Here is a 24,636-nt window from a genome sequence, read left to right on the forward strand (position 1 = left end):
AACAGAGAAGCCACCACTTAAAAGGCCAAATTTGGAGTCTTTATTGGAGCACTAATGGGCAGCAGGGAACTCCTATCACAAAGCCCTACTGCCATGAATATAACTAAACACCACTTTTATGGCCAAAAACCACACAAGGTGCATGAAATTAATCTTTTTTGGGGGGTCAGTTGTGGGGCCTGAACTCTGGGCCTGGGCGCTGTCCCTCAGCTCTTCAGCTCAAGGTAGCGTTCTACCATTTGAGCCATAGCACCGTTTCTGGCTTTTTCTGCTTATGTGATGCTGAGGAATCGAACCCAGGGCCTCATTCACGCAAGGCAAGCACTCTACCACTGAGCCACCTCCACAAAGATATTAACAAAGATATTAAATATAAACCAAAGCAAAGTGAATATGAACACAATCAAGGGAAATCAAGAACTAATCGTATGAGTAAGACTTCTTGGGAACTTACCAACTCGAAATACATTTGAAACTAAAGAATGTCTTCTAGTATTAAGGCCTTTTGTTTAGACCCAGTCTCTTTACTTCATTATAAGCTATCCCTTTTTCATGAGCTCATTTCAACCTCAAACCTGTCCACAAGACTATATGGACTGCTGTAGTACATTCCTCTTAAATTAGTAAACATTTTTAATTTCTTCTTGTAAGGTCCGCTCCTGGATGGTGAGCAGACTCCACCCTCCTCACAGCAAAGTCTCCACCCAGTACCTGCGTTACCTAGATCAACTGGGACACCTGGAAGAGGTCACATCTGCATTCGCTGAGGTCACATCTGAATTTGATGTGGCCACACCTTTCCCCGTCCATACCCTACATAAGGCCTAGCCCAGGCCCAGACGCTCTTTTCTTGCTCTCTCTGTTCTTTTCTTGCTCTCTCTCTTTCCCAGCCACGTGGAGTGCCAACCTTGCTTGGTCCCATCAGGTCTACTGAATAAACCTACCCCTTACCTGAATACCACGTGAGTGCTGCTGTTCTTACCCCTCTTTCTGCTCTTTTCTAGCTCTTTCCTCTCTTTCCCAGCTCTCTCTCATTCCCAGGCCTTTCCCAGCCACGTGGAGTGCCACACTTGCCTGGTCCCAGCAGGTCTACTGAATACCCCTTACCTGAATACCACGTGCGTGCTGGTGCAGTTCTTACTTGGATACCTCTTTTCAAAAACCTAACACTTCTTTTTTTTTGCCAGTCCTAGGGCTTGAACTCTGGGCCTGGGCACTGTCCCTGAGTTTCTTTTGCTCAAGGTTAACACTCTACCACTTGAGCCACAACACCACTTGTGGCCTTTTTCTGGTTACTGTAAGGCCTGCTCCTGGATGGCTAGCAGACTCCACCCTCCTCGCAGCAAAGTCTCCACCCAGTACTTGCCATACCTAGGCAACTGGGACACCTGGAAGAGGTCACATCTGCATCTGCTGAGGTCACATCTGAATTTGATGTGGCCACACCTTTCTCTGCCCATACCCTAGATAAGGCCTAGCCCAGGCCAGGACGCTCTCTCTGCTCTTTTCTAGCTTTTCTCTAGCTCTTCTCTTTTCTAGCTATTTTCTCTCTTTTCTAGCTCTCTCTTAGCTCTTTTCCCCAGCTCTCTCTTTCCCAGGCCTTTCCCCACCGCGTGGAGGACAAGATGGCCTGGTGCCAGGCTGAACGATGAATAAACCTACCCCTTAACTGAATACCACGTGCGTGGTGCAGTTCTTACTCGGCTACTTCTTTTTAAAAACCTAACAGTTACATGGTACTGAGGAATCAAACCCAGGGCTTCATGAATGCTAGGCAAGCACATACCACTCATCCATATTCCCAGCCCTCATCATTACTTTGTTATTGCTATTTTTAATCATTAAAAAGACAGTCTGGCTGGGCACTGATGTCTCATGCCTGAAATCCTAGCTACTTAGGAGGCTGAGATCTGAGAATCAAATCCAGGCTGGGCCAGAGACTCTTACCTCCAATGAACCACTAGAAAACTAGAAGTGGCACTGTGGCTCAAAGTAGTAGAGTGCTAGCCTTGAGCGAAAGAGCTCAAGGACAGCACCCAGGCCCTGAGGTCAAGACCTACTACTGACCACCCCCCCAAAAAAAAAGACACTTTGGACTTCAGTAATATTGAATTTTAAGTGTGAGAGTCTCAAGCTGAGTATATTATTCCACCTCTATAATTCATCAAGCACTGCTGAAGAGGAACCAGACCTGTTACCCAAGTATTTAACTAGCCACTATCTCGCAGATGCTGACTGACACAGAGAATGAGAGGGTCCCTACCTGGTTCACTCCCTTCTCAGTGCTGCCTGGTTTATTTAATTGAGCCCAGGCAATGTTCCCAGAACGGGAGAGGCAGGGTTCCTTTTTCTTGGGTTAGGGGGTGTGGGTACTGCAGTTTGAATTCAGGCCCCACACTTGCTAAGCAGATGCTCTACTACTTAAGCTATGCCCCAGCTTTTGTTTTGCTTTAGCTATTTTTCAGGTATTATCTTGCGTCTGCCTAGGCCAGCCTTGACTGATCCTCCTACTTAAGCTTCCTGAACAGCTGAGATCACAGGCATGTAACACCACATCTAGTTTACTGGTTGGGATGGAGGTCCCAATAACTTTTTATCTGAGCTGCCTAGGTACCCTCTTCAGTTGTGATTACAGGTTTAAGCCACTGCACTCCACTAGGATGGGTAGGCTTTGACCTAGGCTGTAGGCAGGGAAGGTCTGGAGCCAGTGGAGTGGGTGTGGCCAGAAAAGGATTAATGTGTTTAGGACAGTTATTTAGCTTCCCCTGAAATAAGGGGAAATAAGGATTACTCAAAGTAAACAATGGTAAGTTCTTAATAACACATGCAAGTTCAGCAGTATTGACAAGAGAAAGATGGATAAAATGGAGGAAAAGTCTCAATGGAAATAATCTAATCTCCTTTGTAGAAGACTTTAGTCTTACTTTAAATTCTAAACTATATTCCTTAAGAGTAGGGCTGGGAAGGTGGCTCAGTGGTAGAATGCTTGCCTTGCATGCATGAGGCACTGGGTTGGATTCCTCAGCTCCACATAAGCAGAAAAAGCTGGAAGTGGCGCTGTGGTTCAAGTGGTAGAGCGCTAGACTTGAGCTGAATAGCTGAGGGACAGAGGCTAAATCCAGAGTTCAGGCCCCATGACTGGCAAAAAAAAAAAAAAAAAGAGTACTTATGATCCCACAAGTACAAGTGGTAGCTGCTTAAAAAAATAACATTTCCCATGAATATTATCTTGAATGAAAGAATTGGAGAACAAGAAAAGGAAAGAAAAACACCATTCAAAAGCTTTCAAGAACTTGTTGGGTCAAACTCTTAGGAAAAGAATTTCATGAGTTAATCCTGTCATGACACTGCTTTTGGCAAGCAGGTACAACACATCAGTAAAATGTCCCAATCCATCAGCCTAACATACAGATGTTGAGCAAAGAGTAAACCACAACAGTGTCTTGATGGAATCCAAAGACATGTTCAGATACCTACTGCATTTGTTCAGGTGACACCATTATGAGCAAGGCAGAAACTACAGAAGAGCTGCATGCCAGCTGCTTGTTTAATCTTTAGATCCAGACGGGCCAACAAGGAAGAAATAAAGGAGACTTATAAGTAAGAGCCCTTTTAAAAAGGAGCAGTAAATATTCCCCAGCTGTGGCCACACATGTGACAGGGAATGAGCTGTAGGCAAAGAGCCACTAGGATGTTTTTTTTTTTTTCTCCAGTAGAAAGAAAAGGCTACAGGAGACTAGAAGCGGTGAGGCTGACAGAATGTTAAGACCTTTCTACCCCTCCCAACCTATGTGACTGGTTACATCTCTAAGAGTCTATACCTAAGGTAGGGATTAAGACTGCCCACCTTTCTGACACCTTTCTCTGACACTTTTCTGGCTCTGTAAATTTAGACCAAGGTGTTGCAGGGCTCTCTACATGTTCCCCAGAACAATAATCTCAGGGTGTCCATTGCTGGGTAGGTATAGCTAAAAAAACAACAACCGGCCTCAACACACAGACAGGAGTGAATAAAATTCCGCAGAGGAACATGAATCAAGTGGCTGGGCACTGAGTGAAGCCTGGGGAGGAGAGCCGCTAGGAAAGAAAGCCTGGGAAGGGGAGTCCCTGGGAAGGAGCGAGGTTGAAGGCCAAGGCCTGGGAAGGGGAGCCCCCGGGAAAGAGCGAGGTTCAAGGCGAGCCTTTGCCAGAGTCCCAGGAAGGAGCGCGCGAGGGGACCCTGAAAGAAGAAAGGCGGGCAAAGAACTTGAGGCCCCGCCCCCGCCCCCCACGTCCCGAGAAGCCCCTCCCCACAAAGGGAACCCCGAGGAGCCAGGGAGAGAGGAGGTGCCTGGGAAAGAGCCCCCCGGAAGGAAGGTCCACGGGAAGGGGCCCCCACCGGAAGGAAGGTCCCCGGGAAGGAACCCCCCCCTCCTCCCCCCGACGAAGACCCGCGCAGCTCAGGACCGGCGCGCTCACCAACACCGAGGAGGCCGCGACTTGGACGAGCCGCCCCAGCATCTGCATCCCGGACCCGGGGCTCCGCGGCGCCGGGAGCCGACGGGCGGATGCGGGCATCGCGTTCTCGGGGGCGGGGCCCGGACGTCTCCGACCGGCCGCCCTCGCCGTCCCCGGGACTCCTCCCAGCGGGCGTGCGGACTAGGGAGGAGAGCGCACCACTGGGCGGCGGCGGCCGAGGCGCGCCGACCGCCGGACCCGGTACCCAACCTTGGCGGGAGCGGCGGCCAGCGCCTGCGCGGAGGCCGAGCGCGGAGTCGAGTTGGGTGTGCGCCTGCGCAGAGGGTCGCCAGCGCGCAGCGTGCGCCTGCGCGGACGGCTGCCAGCGACTGCGGCGGTGTCTGGGAGCATGGTAGGTGGCAGTTGTTGCGTTCTGTGGAGGGTGTGGAGGTGCCGGCGCCCGGCCTGGAGGTCACCGCAGCGGGGCGGGGTCGGGCTGGGGCGCGGACGGTCCCCGCACCGACTGGAGGAACCGCCTTTGTCCCCGCGTGAGGGCCGGGTGGGGCCGTGTGCGGTCGGAGGCGCCGGCCGGCGTGGGGACTGGGCGCCGGGCCCGGGGCGGCGGGCGCGGCCGGGGTTGGGGGTGGGGGGCGGCCCGCAGGCTTTCGGAAGCGATCCGGCGGGCGGCGGGGCCCGACGTCCGAGAGGGCTCGGAGCCGTAGCGGCCGAGTCCTGGACGGCAGCTCGGGCACCGGACGGGCCGCGGCGGGGAGGCGGAGGTCCAAGCCCCGGGAGACTCGGCCGAGTCTGAGGGACGCGCGTCAGGCCATGGAGTGTGCCCAACCACGTGACCTGTTGTAGCGGCCGTTGTACACTGACCCCGGCGGGAGCTCGAGCGTCCACAAGAACATCTCAGAACCACAGGCTCACACGTCCAAGTGCGACCCGTACGGTTCGGAGGTCCAGTCTGACGTTTCTACCGCGCTGTTCAGATGCTTGTTTAAGGAAAAGTAGTACGACCCGGGAAGTTCCTTCCCCCTCACCGCCTTGCCTGACCTTAGCCTCAGTGAAGATCACAGGCCCCCGACAGGGAAGCCTTGGTCCCACCGGTTCGAGGGCCCTGATGAAGTTCGTGTAGGTTTTTGCAGAGTCCTATTCTGTACCTTGTAGTTTCTGTGAGTCACTTTTCTAAGGAAGGTCGTGCCAGACTTCTCTTCTTAGTTGAATTTAAGTCCCTTAGGTTGAATAGTGCTTTTTAGAGTGCACTGATTACTGTCATTTTTAAATAAGAAAGTTTATTAGGAAAGGAATTCACTTTAAAAGCAAGTCATCTCTGGGGCAGAGTGACTGATTACTGCAGCTTCACGCAGAAACCTGCCAGTGGCAGTATCAAACTGAACTGGTGTGGATGCGGCCCCCCCCCCCCCCCCCCCGCCCTGCCTTTGCTGCTGCCTTGGCCCACTATCACATGAGTACCCTTCTGAAGTGTGAAGTGGGTGCGGGTGGCCTGAGCTGGTTATGTAATTTAGACTTGCCAGGGAATCTATTTTCATGTCTACTTCTGTCCACTCTGTAACTAGTCTAGAAATGATTTGTAATCACTTTGAGTGCCCTGAACCCACAGGTCCGTGTCAGGCATACGTCTTTTTTTTTTTTTTTTGGTCGGTCCTGGGGCTTGAACTCTGGGCCTGGGCTCTGTCCCTCAGATTGAGCTCTTCAGCTCAAGACCAAGCTCTCTACCACTTGAGCCACAGCGCCACTTCTGGTTTTCTAAGTGGTTAGTTGGAGCTAAGAGTCTTACGGACGTTCCTGCCTGGGCTGGCTTTGGAACCGCCATCTTCAGATCTCAGCCTCCTGAGTAGCTAGGATTACAGGTGTGAGCCACTGGCACCCAGCAGGCATGCTTTTTTTGGGGGGGGGGGAGGGTTCGGTCATGGGGCCTGAACTCTGGGCCTGGGCAGGCGCTGGTCCCTCAGCTCTTCAGCTGAAGGCTAGTGCTCTGCCACTTGAGCCACAGCTCCACTTCCTGCTTTTTTCTTTTTGCTTATGTGGTGCTGAGGAATCGAACCCAGGGCCTCATGCATGCAAGGCAAGCACTCTACCACTGAGCCACCTTCCCAGCCAGGCATGCTTTTTATACTGTGTTGATAGCTGTGTTGTCAAACATGGTGGAAGGGAGCACCTCTGGAGGTGTCTTTGGGAGTTAGACTAGACATTATATCTGCTTCTGGTTGTCCATATTTTCCTGATGTGGAGTTGTGTTTTAATACTGGTCCAGTACTCCAGCTGCTTCAGAGTGTATGAACCTGCTCTTCAGCCTTGGAAGCTCTGGAGTGTTGTGCTGGGGTTATTTAGGGGAGATGTTGGGGATGAACTCAGGACCTTGAGACTGCTAAGCTGGCACTCTTACACTTGAGTCACATCTCTGTCTGCCTGTCTGCCTGCCTGCTTGAACTCAAGGCCTGAACACTGTCCCTTAACTTTTTTGTTTGAGGCTAGAGCTGTACCAATTGAACCATAGCTCCACTTGCAGCTTTTTGGTGATGAATTGGAGATGGATCTCACCATTCATCAGATCTCAGATCTCAGCCTCTTGAGTACCTAGGAATACAGGCATAAGCCACTGGTGCCCAGCTTTAGGTTATTTTTCAAATAGCTTGGTACTAGTGTTCTGCTTCTGCCTCCTGCATAGTTATTACAAGTATAATCACTGTACCTGGCTTGTTTGCTAAGATATGGTCACCTAACTTTTAAGCCTTCAAACCTCAATTCTCCTGATCTCCACCTCCCAAGTAGCTGGGTTGCAGGGGGAAAACATGGAGGTATATATATATATAAGTCAGTGTATAATCATTCTCTGATTTCAACACATTTTCATCATCATAAGAGAAAAGCTTGACCACACAAACACAGCTTTTTCCCACTTCCTAGCCTCTGGCATATTTGCCTGTTTTGGACATTTTCTCTAAATAGAATTGTGCAACGTGTGACCTTTTATACCTGGCTCTTTCAGTAAGCATGTTTTTGATATTCAAAACAACATTAAGACACATGCCATTTCTTTTTATGGCTCAATAATATACTTTTAAAATCAATATATTAGATTTTGTTTTATAGCCATAACAAATTTTTTCCTAGTTGTGTTGCATTTTTAAAAAATAATTTTGTTATTCTCAAGGTATTGTATAGAAGGGTTACCAGTTCATAAATCAGGTAACGAGTACATTTCCCTTTTGGGCCATGTTACTTCGTAATTTCCTTCTCTTTTCCCCAGTTCTATGACATAATTTTAAAATACTACATTGATAGCTATTCCATAGTAACTATAGGAAGGGTGCTCCTAACGGGGCCATTGTGGGTGGTGGCATATTTGTCTTTTAAGGTTTTTGAGTGTCTCTTGCATTTGCCCCATCTTTGGTTGGCTGTTGGCCTCATAAGAAGGTGTTAATTTTATCCTCTGCCAGTTGACCGTGGTAGCACAAGATCTCTTAAGTTTTATTAAAATCTATATTGTCAGGCTGGGGAGGTAGCTCAGTGGTAGAGTTGCTTGCCTTGCATGTATGAGGTCCTGGGTTCGATTCCTCAGCACCACATAAGCAGAAAAAGCCAGAAGTGGTGCTGTGGCTCAAGTGGTAGAGCGTTAGCTTTGAGCAAAAGAAGCTTGGGGACAGCGCCCAGGCCCAGAGTTCAAGCACCAGGACTGGCAAAAAGTAAAATAAAAATCTATGTTGTCTGAAGAAAACTACAGCCAAGAGTTATCTGCCTGTTTTTGTAAATAGTCTTAATGGAACACAGCCAAACCCATCCCTGTATGTTGTCTGAACTGTTGCTTTCACCTACAGTGTTATTGTGAATCATTGGAGGGTCTCAGGACCTCAGGTCCCCATAACATACTCAAGTGCTGTGTGTAGATTGTATCCTCCTCCTATCAGATTGTACACTGTGCTTTATGTTGCCGTGGGAGAGAGATTGGAATGTGTTCAGCTGCTTATTACTGACATTTTGGTGACAAATGGATACTGAGGGCACATTGCACTTTTTTTCATGAGCTATGGAAGCCATTTCCCTCAGGTTTCAGACCAGTACCACTTCTCAGCTATTGGTACAAAAGATTTTCCTAACTAATAACATTTTTTTTTCTTTGTGGCAGCTGGAAAGCTTGAAGCCTGCTTTTAAAAGCCCACTTTCAGCCCTTGTACATGGTATGCATGTCTTTATTCTAATTCTAGCCCTGGCTTTGTTCTCTTCTTCCCTTTTCAATTTCTTCATCTATACTTTTCATCTACATTTGTGTCTTTCTATAAGTTACTTATTTTGTGTTTCTGTAAATTCTCATTTTTAGCTGGACAAAATTGAGTATAATCCTTTATAGAAAAAAATATGTATATCCAGGGGGCTGGGAAGGTGGCTCAGTGGTAGAGTGCTTGCCTTGCATTCATGAGGCCCTGGGTTCGATTCCTCAGCACCACGTAAGCAGAAAAAGCCTGAAGCGGCACTGTGGCCTAAGTGGTAGAGCACTAGCCTTGAGCTGAAGAGCTGAGGGACAATGTCCAGGCCCAGAGTTCAGGCCCCATAACTGACCAAAAAAAAAAAAGTATATCCATCCTCGAAGCTGGGGATGTATACATAAAGCTCAGTGGTAGAGTGCTTGTGTAGCATGTATGAAGCCCTAGATTGATGCACTGAGGGATAAACAGCAATTTTAAAAAAAAGCTCTAGTGAATTTTGGAGGCTGTTTTGACTTTGAATTTGAAAGCCATTTACTCTCAATGACTTTCATCAAGTTGTCTTGGAGAAGTGGAAACTTAACCACTCTAATCTGGAAGTATGAAGATGCTATTCTGTTTCATTATACACTATATATAGTAAGGTTACTTGGCAGTTTTTGTTTGTTTGTTTATTCACCTACCCCCAGCCTTTCCTTTTTCTTTCTGCTTCACATATGCAGACCTCCTGTTACTAGCATTATCACTTTCATTTTGTCATAAACAGACTTTATGCCTGTTTGTGGCACTTTTGTAAATTTCCTCTAAGAATCTTTGGTTGTATGTGGTTCTGGGAAAAACTTGAAACAATGACATTTCTAAATGGCACAGCCTCCTATGCATTAGATCCTGAACTTAATAATGGAAGCCAAAGACCCTGCATGCACTGGGTGATGACATCAGCTCTCTGCCTTGTCAAGAGCTAGATATGTGTTAATAGAGACTGCTAAAATGTTCTCATAATTTTTTGAAGCTTTACATATTTGTTACTATAGATACGTTTCAGTTTTCAGAAGACTATGCAGTCTTAACTGATGAATAACAGGTTTGGCTTCCTATAATTCTGAAATGAATCTGAGTTACCTAACAACTCAGAAATGTTGTCCAGTTAAATACAGGCCTTAAAAATAGAGACAGACATACTCTGGAGTGGCTTCACTGGGTTTTCTGCTTTTGCATCCCAAAGCATAGGCTCAAGTCATCTCAGAAGGACAAGGTCCGCCAGTTTATGGCATGCACTCAAGCCGGGGAAAGAACTGCTATCTACTGCCTCACTCAGAATGATTGGAAACTAGATGAGGCCACAGACAGCTTCTTCCAAAACCCAGACACGCTCCTTCAGGAGTCCATGAGGAACACTGTGGACCAGAAGAAGCTGGAACAGTTGTATGGCAGGTACAAAGGTAAGAGGTGAAATGCAGTTCTGTGTGTAAAGGGACTGTTTTACTTCCAGTTTCTAGTGCTGCCTTGGGCAGAAGAGCTGCTAACTGCTCTCTTCCTGATATCCAACTCTAGAACTCCTTCTTCAGAAAGGACATGGGGATAGGGAAAAGAAGGTTGAATGTAGTAGGCAAATTCTTGCCCTCTACTTTCTTGGCTGTGTCACAGTGAGAACAGCAGAGAGAAACTGAGGCTTTACTGGTTAATACTGTGGGTTGTTTATTATTTAGATTACTAGAATTTCAGGTCAGGCTTTGACCTTGCTAGGCTGGCATTTTCCCACTTGAGCCATACCCCCAGCTCTACTTTTTACTGGTTATTTTGGAGCTGTATTCTAGCAAACTTTTCTCCTAGGCTTGTGCAGTTCTTCAGATCTCAGGTACCTGAGTAGCTAGGATTACAGGCGTAAGCACCCAGCCAATACTGTGGGGTTTTTTCCCCAAGTGCTTATGTTGGAGCTGAAATGTTTATAACATTACTGAATTGTGAGAACAATTCTGCAAAGTGCTCTACCTTATGGTGGTGTCATAGCATTTAGGCAACTTTAGCTGCCACATGAGGAAATTGTAGCAGAGAAGCCTCCATGTTGGAGATTGTAGACACTTTGTTCATTGCTTAGTATAAAGCTTTTCTTGTCCAGACACAGTCATACTGTAAAAATAAGTCTGCTTTGAAAAGTGACAGATCCACATTTCTTAGCAGGTTTTAATTTTCTTGTTGAATAAGGCAGCAAAGGACTTAGCAGTCAGTTTATTTTACATTTTCTTTTTAGCTGTTTCTAACTTTCTCAAAACTGAAAAAAAAATTAAAACTATTAGCCAAAATAGAATAATTTTCTTGACTTTACATTCTTTTTTGTTCATTTTTTGTTTTTGAAAATATGTGTGTATGCCTTTTTGGATTGAAAATTGCAGTCTTTTTTTTTTTTGCTGGTCATGGCATGGGGTCTGAACTCTGGGCCTTGGCACTGTCCCTCAGCTCTTCAGCTCAAGGCGAGCACTCTACCACTTGAGCCGCAGCGCCACTTCTGGCTCTTTTCTGCTTACATGGTGCTGAGGAATTGAACCCAGGGCCTCATGCATGCAAGGCAAGCGCCACCTTTCCAGCCCTGCAGTCTTTTTTAATTTTCTTTTTTAAAAAAAATTTAAAAATCTGGATTTAAAAACCATATTGTATGATTAAAGAAATCAGCCAGATTTTTACTTACTGTTCTCAAAAAAAAACTACTTAGTATCTTAAAGGTTGTTTTTTTAACTAATTGTTGAACTGATTGTAAGCTATGTGCTATGTGAACTTTTAATGATATTCTAATATGTACAGCTGCCTTTGAAAAATACTTAAAAATCAAGTCTTTAAATTTTATTTTAAACTTTATTCATCATTTGATTTTATTCATATAGTTCTAGTCATTTAAAGTAAAAACATGCTATATCATTTTGGGCTCTAAATGTCAGTTTCCAAGTCCTATAAACCATGGCTGAGGTATTTTTTCCTGTGTATATTTAGGTGAATGTTTGTGGTTTTATTAACGTCATCATGCATAAAAATAATGTAGTTTGCTAGGCACTGGTGGCTCACACCTATAGTCCTAGCTGAAATCAAATCTGAGAATCATGGTTCAAAACCCACATGACCAGGAAAGTCTGTGAGAGTTCTATTTCCAATTAACCACCAAAAAGCTATAAGTGGATCTGTGGCTTACGTGGTAGAGCACTAGCCGTGAACACAAAAAGCTCAGGGACAGCATCCAACCCCCAGAATTCAAGTCCTAGTATTAGTACCAAAAAAAAAAAAATGTAGTTTAGAGTATTAAGGTGACAAGAGTTGAATTTTACATGAAGGGAAGAAACGAAAGGATGATCGTACCTCATCTATACTGAGCAAAGGAGCATTTTATTTGCATCTCTGAACCAACAGATTTCACATTTATATAATGATGTATTGCAATGTATGTAATTGTCTGAAATTATAAGACTAATTTGTGAGGTCTTGCAGGGATGCTTTTAAATCACCTTACTGTTTAATGTTAACTCCTTTTTCTGGTGTCAGTATTTTTTTTTTTTTTTTGTCGGTCGTGGGGCTTGAACTCTGGGCCTGGGCGCTGTCCCTCAGCTCTTCAGCTCAAGGCGAGCGCTCTACCACTTGAGCTACAGCGCCACTTCCGGTTTTCTGGTGGTTTATTGGAGATAGGAGTCTCACGGTCTCTCCTGCCCGGGCTGGCTTTGAACCGCGATCCTCAGATCTCAGCCTCCTGAGTAGCTAGGATTACAGGCGTGAGCCACCAGCGCCCGGCTTCTGGTGTCAGTATTTTATTATACAAAAGGGTTTCAAGCCGGGCGCTGGTGGCTCTCGCCTGTAATCCTAGCTACTCAGGAGGCTGAGATCTGAGGATCGCGGTTCAAAGCCAGCCCGGGCAGGAGAGACCGTGAGACTCCTATCTCCAATAAACCACCAGAAAACCGGAAGTGGCGCTATAGCTCAAGTAGTAGAGCGCTCGCCTTGAGCTGAAGAGCTGAGGGACAGCGCCCAGGCCCAGAGTTCAAGTCCCACGACCGACCAAAAAAAAAAAAAAAAAAAAAGGGTTTCAATTCAGCGTGTCAGTTTATGAGTACAAATGCATCTTGATCAATGTCACCCCTTATATTAATAGCTGACAGATAGATACTAGGATTCCTTTATCCCTAAACTAAAAATAGATGATGAGAAATCTGACTTTCCAGACTGTTAAATGAATACACGAGCTAGATTTTTTTTGGGGGGGGGGGGGAGGGGCGTGGTCCGGTCGTGGGGCCTGAACTCGGCCTGGGCACTGTCCCTGAGCTCTTCAGCTCAAGGCTAGCGCTCTACCACTTAAGCCACAGCGCCACTTCCGGCTTATTTTCTTTTTGCTTATGTGGTACTGGGGAATCGAACCCAGGGCCTCATGCATGCAAGGCAAGCGCTCTATCACTGAGCCACGTTCCCAGCCCCTAGATTTTTTTTTTAATAATCGGAAGTATGGATCAAGTGTCAAAGGGCCAACTGAGAATGAAAAGGCTGAGAAAGCAGGATGCCTGAGGAAGTATACTTTACTATTCACCTGTACTCCCAGCTACTTAATTAAGTCTCCTAAAATATTTTTCAGTGTTTTTTTTCCCCCCTGTGGCTTAAAACACAGAAACCAGCCAGGCACTTGTGACTCTTGCCTGTAATTATAGCCATTGCAGTTCAAAGCCAGTTGAGCAGAAAAGTCCATGAGAATATCTCCAATTAACCACCAAAAGCCAGAAGTGAAGCTGTGGCTCAATTGGTAGAGCACCAGCCTTGAGCAGAAAAGCTCAGGTCCTGACTTTTCAAGTCTCAGGACTAGAGCAAACACACAAACCACATGCACGCACACAACTCAGAAACCTAGATTCTTAAAAGATAGGACTTTTCTAGACAAATTGTAATTGTTGCTCTTTATTTCTTTCATGTGTAGTAGAAAAACTGCCTTTCATTGTTGCTAGAACTATGTAATATGAGTGGTATACTTCTGTTGTAGGACTGATTTTCAAATTACTATAACTTCTTTTTCTCTTAATTTTAATTACAGACCCACAAGATGAAAACAAAATTGGAATTGATGGAATCCAACAGTTTTGTGATGATTTAAATCTTGATCCTGCCAGTATCAGTGTTTTGGTCATAGCATGGAAGTTCAGGGCTGCTACTCAATGTGAATTTAGCAAAAAGGAATTTGTAGATGGCATGACAGAACTTGGGTAAGTAATTTAATCTCAGCTTAAACCAGAGAAGATATTTTCAACATTAATGGTTTTGTAGCAATCTCTCAGTACTAGTTTCATATCTATATTGTCTTTATCTTGTGTGTCTACAGTAGTATGTCTTTGGTTTCATCTCAAATTTGAATAGGTTTTATTTGCTGTTTTTTTTCATAGTAGTTCCTTTTATAACTTATTTCTTCCTTTTTATTCCCTTCCAATTTTGAGTAACAGTAAATACTGGTTTCTTTTTTACCACTCAATTTATTTCATTACCATTGTATATTATGTGTATAATTTACAATGTTGCTATATTAAACATTAATAAAGTATCATTTGGTTTTTTGCTTTTCTATTCTACCTGCAGGGTTGGGATTAATAATTTAAGATAATTCTTACCAGATGAGTCACAGAAGTAAATGAAAACACCTAACATAACTGACTTTTAATCTTTAAGCTTATGGAGCTATTTGATTAGGTGGTGCAGCATGTTTGAATTGTTAATATTTATGTTTCTCTGATACTTCAATGATAGTATCTTAAAATAGCATATGAATGTTCCTAAAGCTAGCACTTGTAGCAAATAAGGGGGATAAATAGGGGCTTATTTCTTTCACTATACTAGTGATTCCATTATAATTTATCAGCCTTTTCTATTTAGACAGTAAACTCTAAAAAACCTCATTTGTTTCTAATACTTATCTACATTCCTGGCAATTGTATAAAACCAACCAAGAAAAAGACATCATTTGACATTGGTGACAGCAGTGTATTTATTTGTTCTTTGCACTTTGGGAAGCTGAGATGAACTATGAAACCATACCTTACTTCAAGGTAGGAAACACTCATGAAATTTAAAAAAAAAAAAGTTGAAAAAGACACAAAAGGCATGAACTACAAAACTAGAGCTGGGATATAGTTAAGTGGCAAAGTGCTTGGATTGTGAATGCAACACACTAGGTTCGATCCCCGCTACCAAAGGTAAAAAGACCAAAAAAAAAAAAAAATGCCGTTTCACAAAACGAAGGCTGAAGGTGTGTTCAAGTGGCATATAGTAAGCATGAGCTCCTAAGTTCAAGCTCAGTGCTGCAACAATTTTTTTTTTTTACATAAAATAAAAAGTAATGTAAAGGAACTGGGCACTGGTGGCTCATATTTGTAATTCTAGCTATTCAAGAGGCTGAGATCTCAGAATTGTGATTCAATGCCAGTCAGGGCAAGAAAGTCTATAAGACTCTTGATTAAGCTACAAGAAAAGCCAGAAGTGTAGTTGTAGCTCAAGTGGTGGTCGAGCTCTAGCCTTGAGCACAGAAGCTTAGGGACAGAGCCCAGACCCAGAGTTCAAGCCAGGACTGAACAGAATAAGGAAAAACAAGGGTACAAACTTTACATTATTAGTTTTTTTAAAAAAAAGGAAAACATATATATAATTTCAGAAAAATACAGAGGACAATGAAATACTGTTAGAATCTCAATCCAGAATTCCAGAAGCTGCTAGTGGCTCATGCCTATAATCTTAGCTACTCAGGAGACGGATTTGAGGATCATGGTTTGAAGCCAGCCTGTCCTGAAAAGTCTATGAGACTTAATTCCAATAAACAACTCAGAAAAATCCAGGAGATCTGTTAGCTCAAGTGATAGAGCCTCGCCGTGAGAAAAAGGAGCTCAGAGCCAGTACCAGGCCCAGAGTTCAAGCCCCAAGACTGGCCATAAAAAGAATTACAGAGAACTTAGCTTGAGCAGGACAGAGGGCAAGCACATGACACAATTGGAAGATTTAAATAAACCCACAGATGTTCAGGAGCTACATTAAATGTAAACAATAAATTTTAAAAATGTTTTAAAATTTTAAATAAATTAAAAAGTAGCTACCATGACAAAAGTTATATAAATATGCAAACCTTAACCCCCAAAAGCTTCTTTAGTACTACTAATGAAAATGAGCTTTAAGGGCTGGGAATGTGGCTTAGTGGTAGGGTGCTTGCCTAGCATGCATGAAGCCTACCCTGGGTTCTGTTCCTCAGCACCACATACACAGAAAAAGCTGAAGTGGCATTGTGGCTCAAGTGGTAGCATGCTAGCCTTGAGCAAAAGAAGCTCAGAGACAGTGCCTCGGCTTCGATTTCAAGTCCCAGGACTGGCAAAAAAAAAAAAAGAAGAAGAAGAAGAAGAAGAAGAAAGTGAGCTTTAAGGGAGATAGCAGTTCTTTAGATAACAAAGTAGATTTGGACTGCACAGGGAAGGGCCTGGCATATCTTGACATGGCTTAAGATGTCAGTGCATAGTATTTGTGAAGAAACAACATTCATAAAGTTAACTGTAAACAAGGCTATTAGTTGTGACAAACTGCGAAGGATTGAAGTGTTAAGTCCATTTTTTGAAAGTAATATAAAGATAACTAGGTTAAAATATGTGTAGATAGTGTATACCTATGTATAAAAAGTATTTGAAAACATTACAATAGAAATTAGAAAGCACTTTGAATGTTGAAGAAAAAAGTGATAACAGAACTTTGAATTCAAGCTGGGCACTGGTGCCTTATGCCTGTAATCCTAGCTATTCAGGAGGCTGACATGTGAGGATTTCAGTTCAAAGTCAGCCTGGGCAGGAAAGTCTGTGAGACTTTTACCTTTAATTAACTACCCAAAAAAGCCAGAAGTGGAGCTGTCACACAAGTGATGGAGTCCTAGCCTTGAACAAAAAGTTCAGGGATAGTGCCCAGGCCCAGAGTTCAAGCCCCAAGACTGGGAAAAAACAAAAACAAGAAAACCATAGAAATCAGCCTAAATGCATAAAGTAGAAATGCCTAAAGTAGAAAAAGAGAACTGGAATATTGCTAGTGGTAGAGCTCCTGCAGGCATGTATAAGGTCCTGAATTTTGGGGGCTGGGAAAGGTAGCTCAGTGGTAGAGTGCTTGCCTTGCATGCATGAGGCCCTGGGTTTGATTCCTCAGCACCACATAAGCAGAAAAATCTGGAAGTTGCACTATGGCTGAAGTGGTAGAGTACTAGCCTTGAGCTGAAGAGCTGAGGGACAGTGCCCAGGCCCAGAGTTTAGGCCCCATGACCGGCAAAAAAAAAAAAAAAAAAAAAGGTCCAGAATTTATTCTCTACAACCACAGGGAGAAAGGGGTGGGTGAAGAGCAAGATAACCGAGCAGAAGCAGTAGGGCACCTGCCTAAAAGCCTGAAATCTTCGAGTTTACATTTTGAAGGCTTCAACTACCGACCCCCGCCCCCACGCCCCACTCCCTAAAAGGATATAGAAGGAACTAATATTTATTAGTATACATTATTTGTGTGACCTTTGCACACATGTATACAATCTATCCTCAGTTTAGTTTTTACAATAACTTAAAAGAAATAATAATAGTGAACTGGGTGCTGGTGGCTCATGCCTGAACTCAGGAGGCTGAGATCTGAAGATCATGGTTCAAAGCCACCTCGCACAGGAAGATCCTTGAGACTCAGTTCTAATTAGCCACCCAAAAGGCACAAGTGGAACTGTGGCTCAAGGGTAGAATGTTGACTTTGGGCAAAAAAGATCAGGGACAGTTGCCCAGGCTCTGAATTCAAGCTTCAAGAGCAGCAAAGAGAAAAAAAATATAGTTTAAATAGCTTCTATCAGAAACTTAAATGAAGAATTACCCAGTTTGTTTGACATCAGAACAAACTTAATAAAATCAGGAATAACATTCTGAGAATGGGTAATTACAAGTTATTTTCAGTAATAAGACTGAGAAAGCCAGGTGCTGGTGGCTCATACCTGTAGTCCTAGCTATTCAAGACACTGAGGTCTGAGGAGCACAGTTTAAAGTCAGCCCAGGCAGAAAAGTCTTTGAGACTCTTATCTCTAATAAACTACTCAGAAAAGGCTGGAATTGGCTCTGTGGCTCAAGTGTGATAAGAGTCCTAGCCTTGAGCCAAAGATGCTCAGGGACAGCGCCCAGGCCCATAGTTCAAGCCCCAGGACTGGAACACACACTCACACACAAAAAATGACTGCAAAGATTTTAAAGATGAGTACAAGATACAGAATGCAAACTTTAGCAAACTAGATGCAGTAAAAGTCCTTAGTTTGACCAAAAAAAAAAAAAAAAAAACCTCATGCATATTGGAACCGTAAGGTACTTTGCCTTTGAGATGGAGGAACAAAACAAGGTACAACTAAAGATGAGTGCTACCAAAAGAACAATGCAACAAAACAATTTTTAATGTTATTTTTTGTTTTATCAAAAATATGAAATATAGCCGGTTCCAGTGGCTCACGCCTGTAATCCTAGCTACTCAGGAGGCTGAGATCTGAGGATCATGATTCAAAGCCAACCCAGGCAGAAAAGTCCGTGAGACTCTTATCTCCAATAAACTACCAGAAAACCAGAAGTGGTGCTATGGCTCAAGTGGTAGAGCACTCACCTTGAGCTGAAGAGCTGAGGGACAGTGTCCAAGCCCAGAGTTCAAACCCACAACTGACAAAAAAAGAAAGAAATACTTAGAATAAATAAAAGATGTGTATTTTCATAGAGAAAGCAGTTCATTGGGATATAGCAAAGAAGACCTGACATGTCTTCAGTAAATAGTCCTAGGCGAACTGGTTAGCTATATGGAAAAAAAGTATTGTGATCCCTACCTCATACTATATATAAAAATCAGTTTTAAGTGGATTATAGATTTCAATTGTAAAGGCAAAAGATAGAATTAAATATGACTATAAGGGAGCTAAACATGTTGCTAAAAAGTGATAAAAGTAGATGTTTATACTAAAAAGAATTTTGCCATTGACTCACACAGTGTAGGCTACTTAGGAGGCAGAAATTTGCAAAACCCCTTCTCAGCCCACAGCTCTGTATTGTGGGTGGTACTGCACACTGGCTGCATAATTAATGTGGGAGGATGGGGTCCCAAGATTGTGAGGGTCAAGGTTGATGCCAAGCTGGGCAGAAAATACCAAGACTCCTATTTTCATGGAGGGTAGCTGGACACATGGCACATGTTCATTACTCTAGCAACAAGGTGAACCTCAAGTAGGCAAGAAGTAAGATCCTATCCTAAAACTAACAAGCAGAAAATGATGAGAGGGGCTGGGAAGGTGGCTCAGTGGTAGAGCGCATGCCTTGCATGCCAGAGGCCCTGGGTTTGATTCCTCAGCACCACATAAGCAAAAAGAAAAAAGCCGGAAGTGGCGCTGTGGCTCAAGTGGTAGAGCGCTAGCCTTGAGCTGAAGAGCTGAGGGACAGCGCCCAGGCCCAGAGTTCAGGCCCCACGACCAGACCCAAAAAAACAAACAAACAAAAAGAAAATGATGAGAAATGTGACTCAAGTGGTAGAGCACCTGCCTACCAATCATGAGGCCCTAAGTTCAACTCCAGTACCACACACACATACACACACACAAAGCTGGTCATACAAAATACCACCAAGGAAAGTAGGCAGTTTGCGTTCTGGATGAGTATCTTTAAAATAGCTGACAAAAGCCAAGTGTGGGCCTGTAATCCTAGCTACTTGGAGGTGGAGATTGGAATCCTACGATTTGAGTCCCAGCCTGGGCAAAGAAAAAAAAAAATTTTGGGGGGGGGGGGGTCCAGTCGTGGGGCCTGAACTCTGGGTCTGGGCGCTGTCCCTCAGCTCTTCAGCTCAAGGCTAGCACTCTACCACTTGAGCCACAGCGCCACTTCCAGCTTTTTTCTTTTTGCTTATGTGGTGCTGAGGAACGAACCCAGGGCCTCAGGCATGCAAGGCAAGCGCTCTACCACTGAGTCACCTTCCCAGCCCCTGGGCAAAGAAAATTTGCATGACTCCATCATGACCAGTCTCAGCATGATGATACATGCCTGCCATCTCAACTAAATGGGAAGCAAAAGTATGTCTGTCTCTCATCTGGCCCACATGGAGTAGCACAGGTAGAATTACAAAACTAAGTGACTCAGGCATAAAGTAAAAACCTGTCTCAAAAAATAGCTGACATATGGGCTGGTGGAGTAATTTCAGTGGTGCCCTCCCTTCCTAGCAAGTTTGAGGCCCTGAGTGTAATCCCTAGTAAAAATAAAATAGACAAAGCTTGTATCTCTAAAGCATTCCTACAAAACAAAAGGAAGCCTCTTGGGAAAATGACTTGAGGAAGCACTTCATGAAAGGATATCCAAAGAGCTGGTGAAAATATACAGTGTCTGTCTCACTTATCAGGAAGTTGAAGTCTGCAGTGACAGAACACCCAGTAAATCCACCCTGTAGGTTGGGTAAAGAAGACACAGCAACATAGTGGGGGTGGGCACCACAGGTTCTCACAATATTAAATTGAAGGTGCACACACAGTGACAGGTCTGGGATATGTGCCTATGAGTATAGAAACACTATTACTTGTGATGAGAAAACTGGAAACAGCCGAAGCATTCACCTATATGTTATATTCATCTACAAATTACTGGAATTCACATGGCTCAGAAATGAACCAGCTGGAGCTGCACATCTACTGGAATGAGTCTTGTAGACACTGTATGTCCAAACAGCCAAACCAAACAATATGTCAAACCCAAGGGCACTGTGAAGGAGAGTGCTCTGAAGGCTATTGGAAATAGACAAGATCAGGAGAGTGAGCAGTATTTCACTGAGAAGGGGAGAAACTGCATTGGGGAAGCTCTCAGCTTCTGGCCCTTGTGCCCAATGCCCTGGCACCATCCTTGTACTGGTACTTAAGATCACCTTCAGGCTGGGTACCAGTGGCTTACCCCTGTAATCCTAGCTACTCAGGAGGCTGAGATCTGAGGATCACGGTTCAAAGCCATCCTGGGCAGGAAAGTCTGAGATTCTTATCTACAATAAACCAACAGAAAGCCTGAAGTGGCACTGTGGCTCAAGTGATAAGAGTGCTAGTCTTAAGCTAAAGAACATAGGAACATTGCCCAGGCCCAGAGTTCAAGCCCTATGACTGACAAAAAAATAAAATCACCTTTAGGAGTCTGTTACACTGAGTGTCTGTCCCCTTCTCATGTATTCACTGACTTTTCTGACTGTTGAGGGGTCTCCAGTTCATTTTTGGTTTTTCCTTAGCTCTGCTATACTTGGATAAGTGTAGCAGTTCTGGTCTTGTGAAGTTGAAAAGATTTTGCTTAATTGTTTTTAAACATTTTACCTTGAAGATCTATACATGCTTTTGCTGAGCTGTTGGGGGTTTTTAGTCATTTGTTTTTTCAGAGCTGGGGATGGAACCGAGGGCCTTCCACGTGCAAAGCAAGTGTTCTGCTACCATACTTAGTCATACCCTTAGCTCAGGCTGATTATTTTAAAGGTATTTTTTTCTTTTGAAAGGAAATCAGCAGTACTGATTTCATAACACTTGAATATTTTAAGTCCAGCTTGCAAAAAAAAAAGGGGGGTGATGCTAGAAAGGTGGCTCAGTGGTAGAGTGCTTGCCTGGCATGCATGAGGCCCTGGGCTCAATTCCTCAGCACCACATAAGCAGAAAAAGCCGGAAGTGTTGCTGTGGCTAGCCTTGAGCTGAAGAGCTGAGGGACAGTGTCCAGGCCCAGAGTTCAAACTCCACGACCTACTAAATAAATAAACAAATCCAACTTGCCACAACAAAGAGGTCCTCATAGCGCCGAGGTAGCTTGAGCGATGCTCACACCTGTAATCCTAGCTACTCAGAAGGCTGAGATCTGAGGATCGAGGTTCAAAGCCAGCTTGGGCAGGAAAGTCCATGAGACTCTTATCTCCATAAACCACTAGAAAACCGGAAGTGGCACTGTGGCTCAAGTAGTAGAGTGCTTGCCTAGAGCTGAAGAGTGCAGGGACAGTGCCCAAGTCCAGAGTTCAAGCCCCACGACCGACAAAAAAAAAAAAAAAAAAGCGCCAAAGTAGTAAGGCTTCCCGTGTGGCAGGGCTGAGCAGCAACAGCTCTGTCAGGGCGCTGAGGACATGCTGTCTTTGCTCCCATTTTGTTGCTGTGCCATCCTCAGGGTCTTGGCTTAACTGTGATCAAAGCTGCAGAACAAACCACATCCAGCCCACACAGGAAAAGACAAATGTTGGGATTGTTTTTTTCCCTTGAGACAAAGTCACATTATAGTTCAGGTTGCCTGGAACTTGCTATGTAGCCCAGACAGGCTTCTGAGCTGTGGTACTGAATGCTTTGATGTAGGCGTGCATCACCATTCCCAGACTGGTTTTTCATGACAGCATTACTGAGATACAATTCACATAACTTGCTCTCATACAAAGTCGTGGTTCAGTGGCTTCAGTGCATTCTCAATCCATCTTAACAAGAAGATGCCCACTGTGATGCCACTCACACCTTCCCCCATCCCTTAGGATTGACTCGGCCACACCGAAGGGAAGCCAGGGAATGGGATGCAGGAGAAGGGTTGCTTGAGAGTCAGGCCTGCGAGTAACAAGCACTTCTCTGTTGTCTCAGGTGTGATAGCACAGAAAAGCTGAGAGCTCTTCTGCCCAGATTGGAACAAGAGCTTAAGGACTCAGCAAAGTTCAAAGATTTTTATCAGTTTACCTTTACCTTTGCTAAGAATCCTGGACAAAAAGGTTTAGGTGAGTATAAACTCCAGGTTTGTAAGGAGCCAGATCTGAATGAGGTTATAAGTAGATGTGATCAACATGGCTTCACTATCGCTGTCTGGTCGTGATACTTGGTTTCTTTTCTCTGCTATCTATCATAATGCCAATAGTATATCTTAACTTTTGGTTGAAATATTTAAACCTTAGAGTATGAAGTAATTTCTAAGTTTTCCATGTTATTTGATATTATTGTCTTAATTGGTTGAAGTCAACAGTCTGACTCTTTGAGACTTGCCAGCCAGGCCTGTGTCTGGTTGAGGTTCTGTTGAGATTAGCTAATTGAGGCCACTCTTGACAGCTCTGCAGAGTTAACTAACTTGGAACCACGTCTGCTGTGCATTGAGTTGCATCACAGCCCTTCTTCAGCGTTGCACAGCTGTGCTTGTGCTTCAGGTTTTAGCATAGTTCAGGGTTTTATTTTGTACCTGAATACTATATGGCTTATTTCTGGTTATCCTCTTCCCGGAAATGTGTGTTGACTTGTGCTTGATTGTCTGATAAATGTATCTGGCTGCGTGAAATCTTTTACGAGCCTGGAGTTAGGAGTTACCTGGGCTTTTAAGTAAATATTAATGAACAAGCATATTAGAAAGTATGTTTTGGCTGGGCGCCAGTGGCTAATGCCAATCCTAGCTACACAGGAGGCTGAGATCTGAGGTTCAAAGCCAGCCTGGGCAGGAAAGTCCATGAGACTCTTATCTCCAATAAACCACTCAGAAAATCGGAAGTGGCACTGTGGCTCATGTGGTAGAGCACTAGCCTTGAGCTAAAGAGCTGAGGGACAGTGCCCAGGCCCAGAGTTCAAAGCCCCACACTGGACAGAAAAAGAAAAAGTATGCTTTGGAGGAAAAACTCCGTAAAAGCAATATTATGTGATGACTGAAGATTTCATAGGAAACTAGAAAAGAACAGATAGGAAAGCCTTCCACAACCTGTGGTTTTCCAGCCTGATTTCCTCATGCTTGTGCATAAGTGTGCCATCTGCACGGACATTTCTTGCCATCATTCCCATTTCTCCTGCTGCTGTCATCACATCAGACCCAGGACAGAGAGCCCTCTCCCAGTCCTGGGGCAGGCACTGCCTTCATTGTCATGTTTTCTCTCTCTAGTGTTGGTCTCTAGGGTGTCTGTTTTTGCAGTACTACAGATAGAATTCATGTCATGATACATGCTAAACAAGTGTTGTGCCCCTTGAGCCACATCCTCAGTTCTTTTGCCTTTTAGTTTGTTTTTCAGATAGGGTCTTAGGCTCACTTTGTTGAGTGTGGCCTTGCTCCTTGATCCTCCTCAGGAGGAGGCCTTCCCAAAAGCTTGAATTAGAGGTTTATGAACTTGAATTACAGTGATATGCCACCATGCTGAGCTTTGTAAACTAATTTCAATGTGGGTTCATTGAGTCAACAAGTATCTTGTTGAAGCTCCCCTGTCCTCAAGGCTGGTCCACCTTTCTCCCTGCATGCCTGCCTCTCAGATCAGCATTGATGCCCCAAGAACCAAGGACAGCCTGGAGGATTGTGTCAGGAAGCTACCTGAACAGATCCAATGAAATGTCAGTGTGGAAGTGGTGTCATTTCCTGCGAAAAAGTGTATTTGTAATCTCCATTCAGGAGATGCCAGGGACCAAGGGGCATAGTGTGGTGGATCACATTGTGTGACCCAGGTTCAGTTCTGAGCCCAAAAATGAGATGCAGGTGAACAAATGAGAAGTGAATGCTATCACCTTTCCACATGTTAAGGGATGCCCAGCTGTGATCTAGTGAAGCATTTGTAAAGAGATGATTGAGGCAAGCTAGTTTGTGAAGCTAGAAGTTAGCTGGGAATGTCTTTGCAAGGTCTGATCCTCACTGCCATATACATAGACAAGAAAGAGAGGGAAATCCATTGTATATCCCAGGTCACAAAAAAAGAGAAGACATGTTTCCCTTGTTCTTTCTTTTCAGAGACTGACCTTTGCCGAACTGAGATAAGGAAAGAAGAGAGCCAGCCACATGGTACAAGCCCCTGACCCAGACAACTTGTGGCTGGCTAGTCCCTGCTTCCTGGGGGGTGGGGAGGTTGTATTCTGGAAAGATCTTGCAAGCCCTTCCCAAGGGACTAGAAAGACCAGGAATCCTCAAGCCAAGTGGAGAGAAGGCTTGGCCTCGGGACCTAATGAGGTTAGATTTTCAGGTGATTTCAGTGGTGC

The 24,636-nt window shown here is 44.4% G+C and overlaps 2 protein-coding genes across 7 annotated transcripts in view; one reads left to right on the forward strand and one right to left on the reverse strand.

Moving 5' to 3' along the window:
- The window catches only part of LOC138813952 (transmembrane and coiled-coil domain-containing protein 3), a 41,899-nt gene extending 37,177 nt beyond the window's left edge, over positions 1-4,722 (reverse strand). For both annotated transcript variants that reach the window (XM_070002568.1, XM_070002567.1), the window contains exon 1: positions 4,459-4,722. The gene's annotated coding sequence lies outside the window, so the exon portion shown is untranslated. The remainder of the gene's footprint in view (positions 1-4,458) is intronic.
- A 31-nt stretch (positions 4,723-4,753) lies between these two features.
- LOC138813953 (DCN1-like protein 2) overlaps positions 4,754-24,636 on the forward strand; it is a 31,477-nt gene continuing 11,594 nt past the window's right edge. The window contains exons 1-5 of one of the 5 annotated variants that reach the window (XM_070002569.1): positions 4,817-4,849; positions 8,588-8,639; positions 9,889-10,105; positions 13,717-13,885; positions 22,294-22,424. In XM_070002569.1, coding sequence (XP_069858670.1) covers positions 8,637-8,639; positions 9,889-10,105; positions 13,717-13,885; positions 22,294-22,424 — 520 coding nt within the window. In that variant the 5' untranslated portion in view covers positions 4,817-4,849; positions 8,588-8,636. Of the gene's footprint in view, positions 4,850-5,195; positions 5,572-8,128; positions 8,640-9,888; positions 10,106-13,716; positions 13,886-22,293; positions 22,425-24,636 lie in introns of those variants that run through there. The other 4 variants (XM_070002571.1, XM_070002572.1, XM_070002573.1 and 1 more) reach the window with 4 other exon arrangements.

This window comes from Dipodomys merriami, unplaced genomic scaffold (genome assembly GCF_024711535.1).
Source record: "Dipodomys merriami isolate MVZ:Mamm:240054 unplaced genomic scaffold, mDipMer1.0.p SCAF_6, whole genome shotgun sequence".
Classification (NCBI taxonomy): Eukaryota; Metazoa; Chordata; class Mammalia; order Rodentia; family Heteromyidae; genus Dipodomys; species Dipodomys merriami.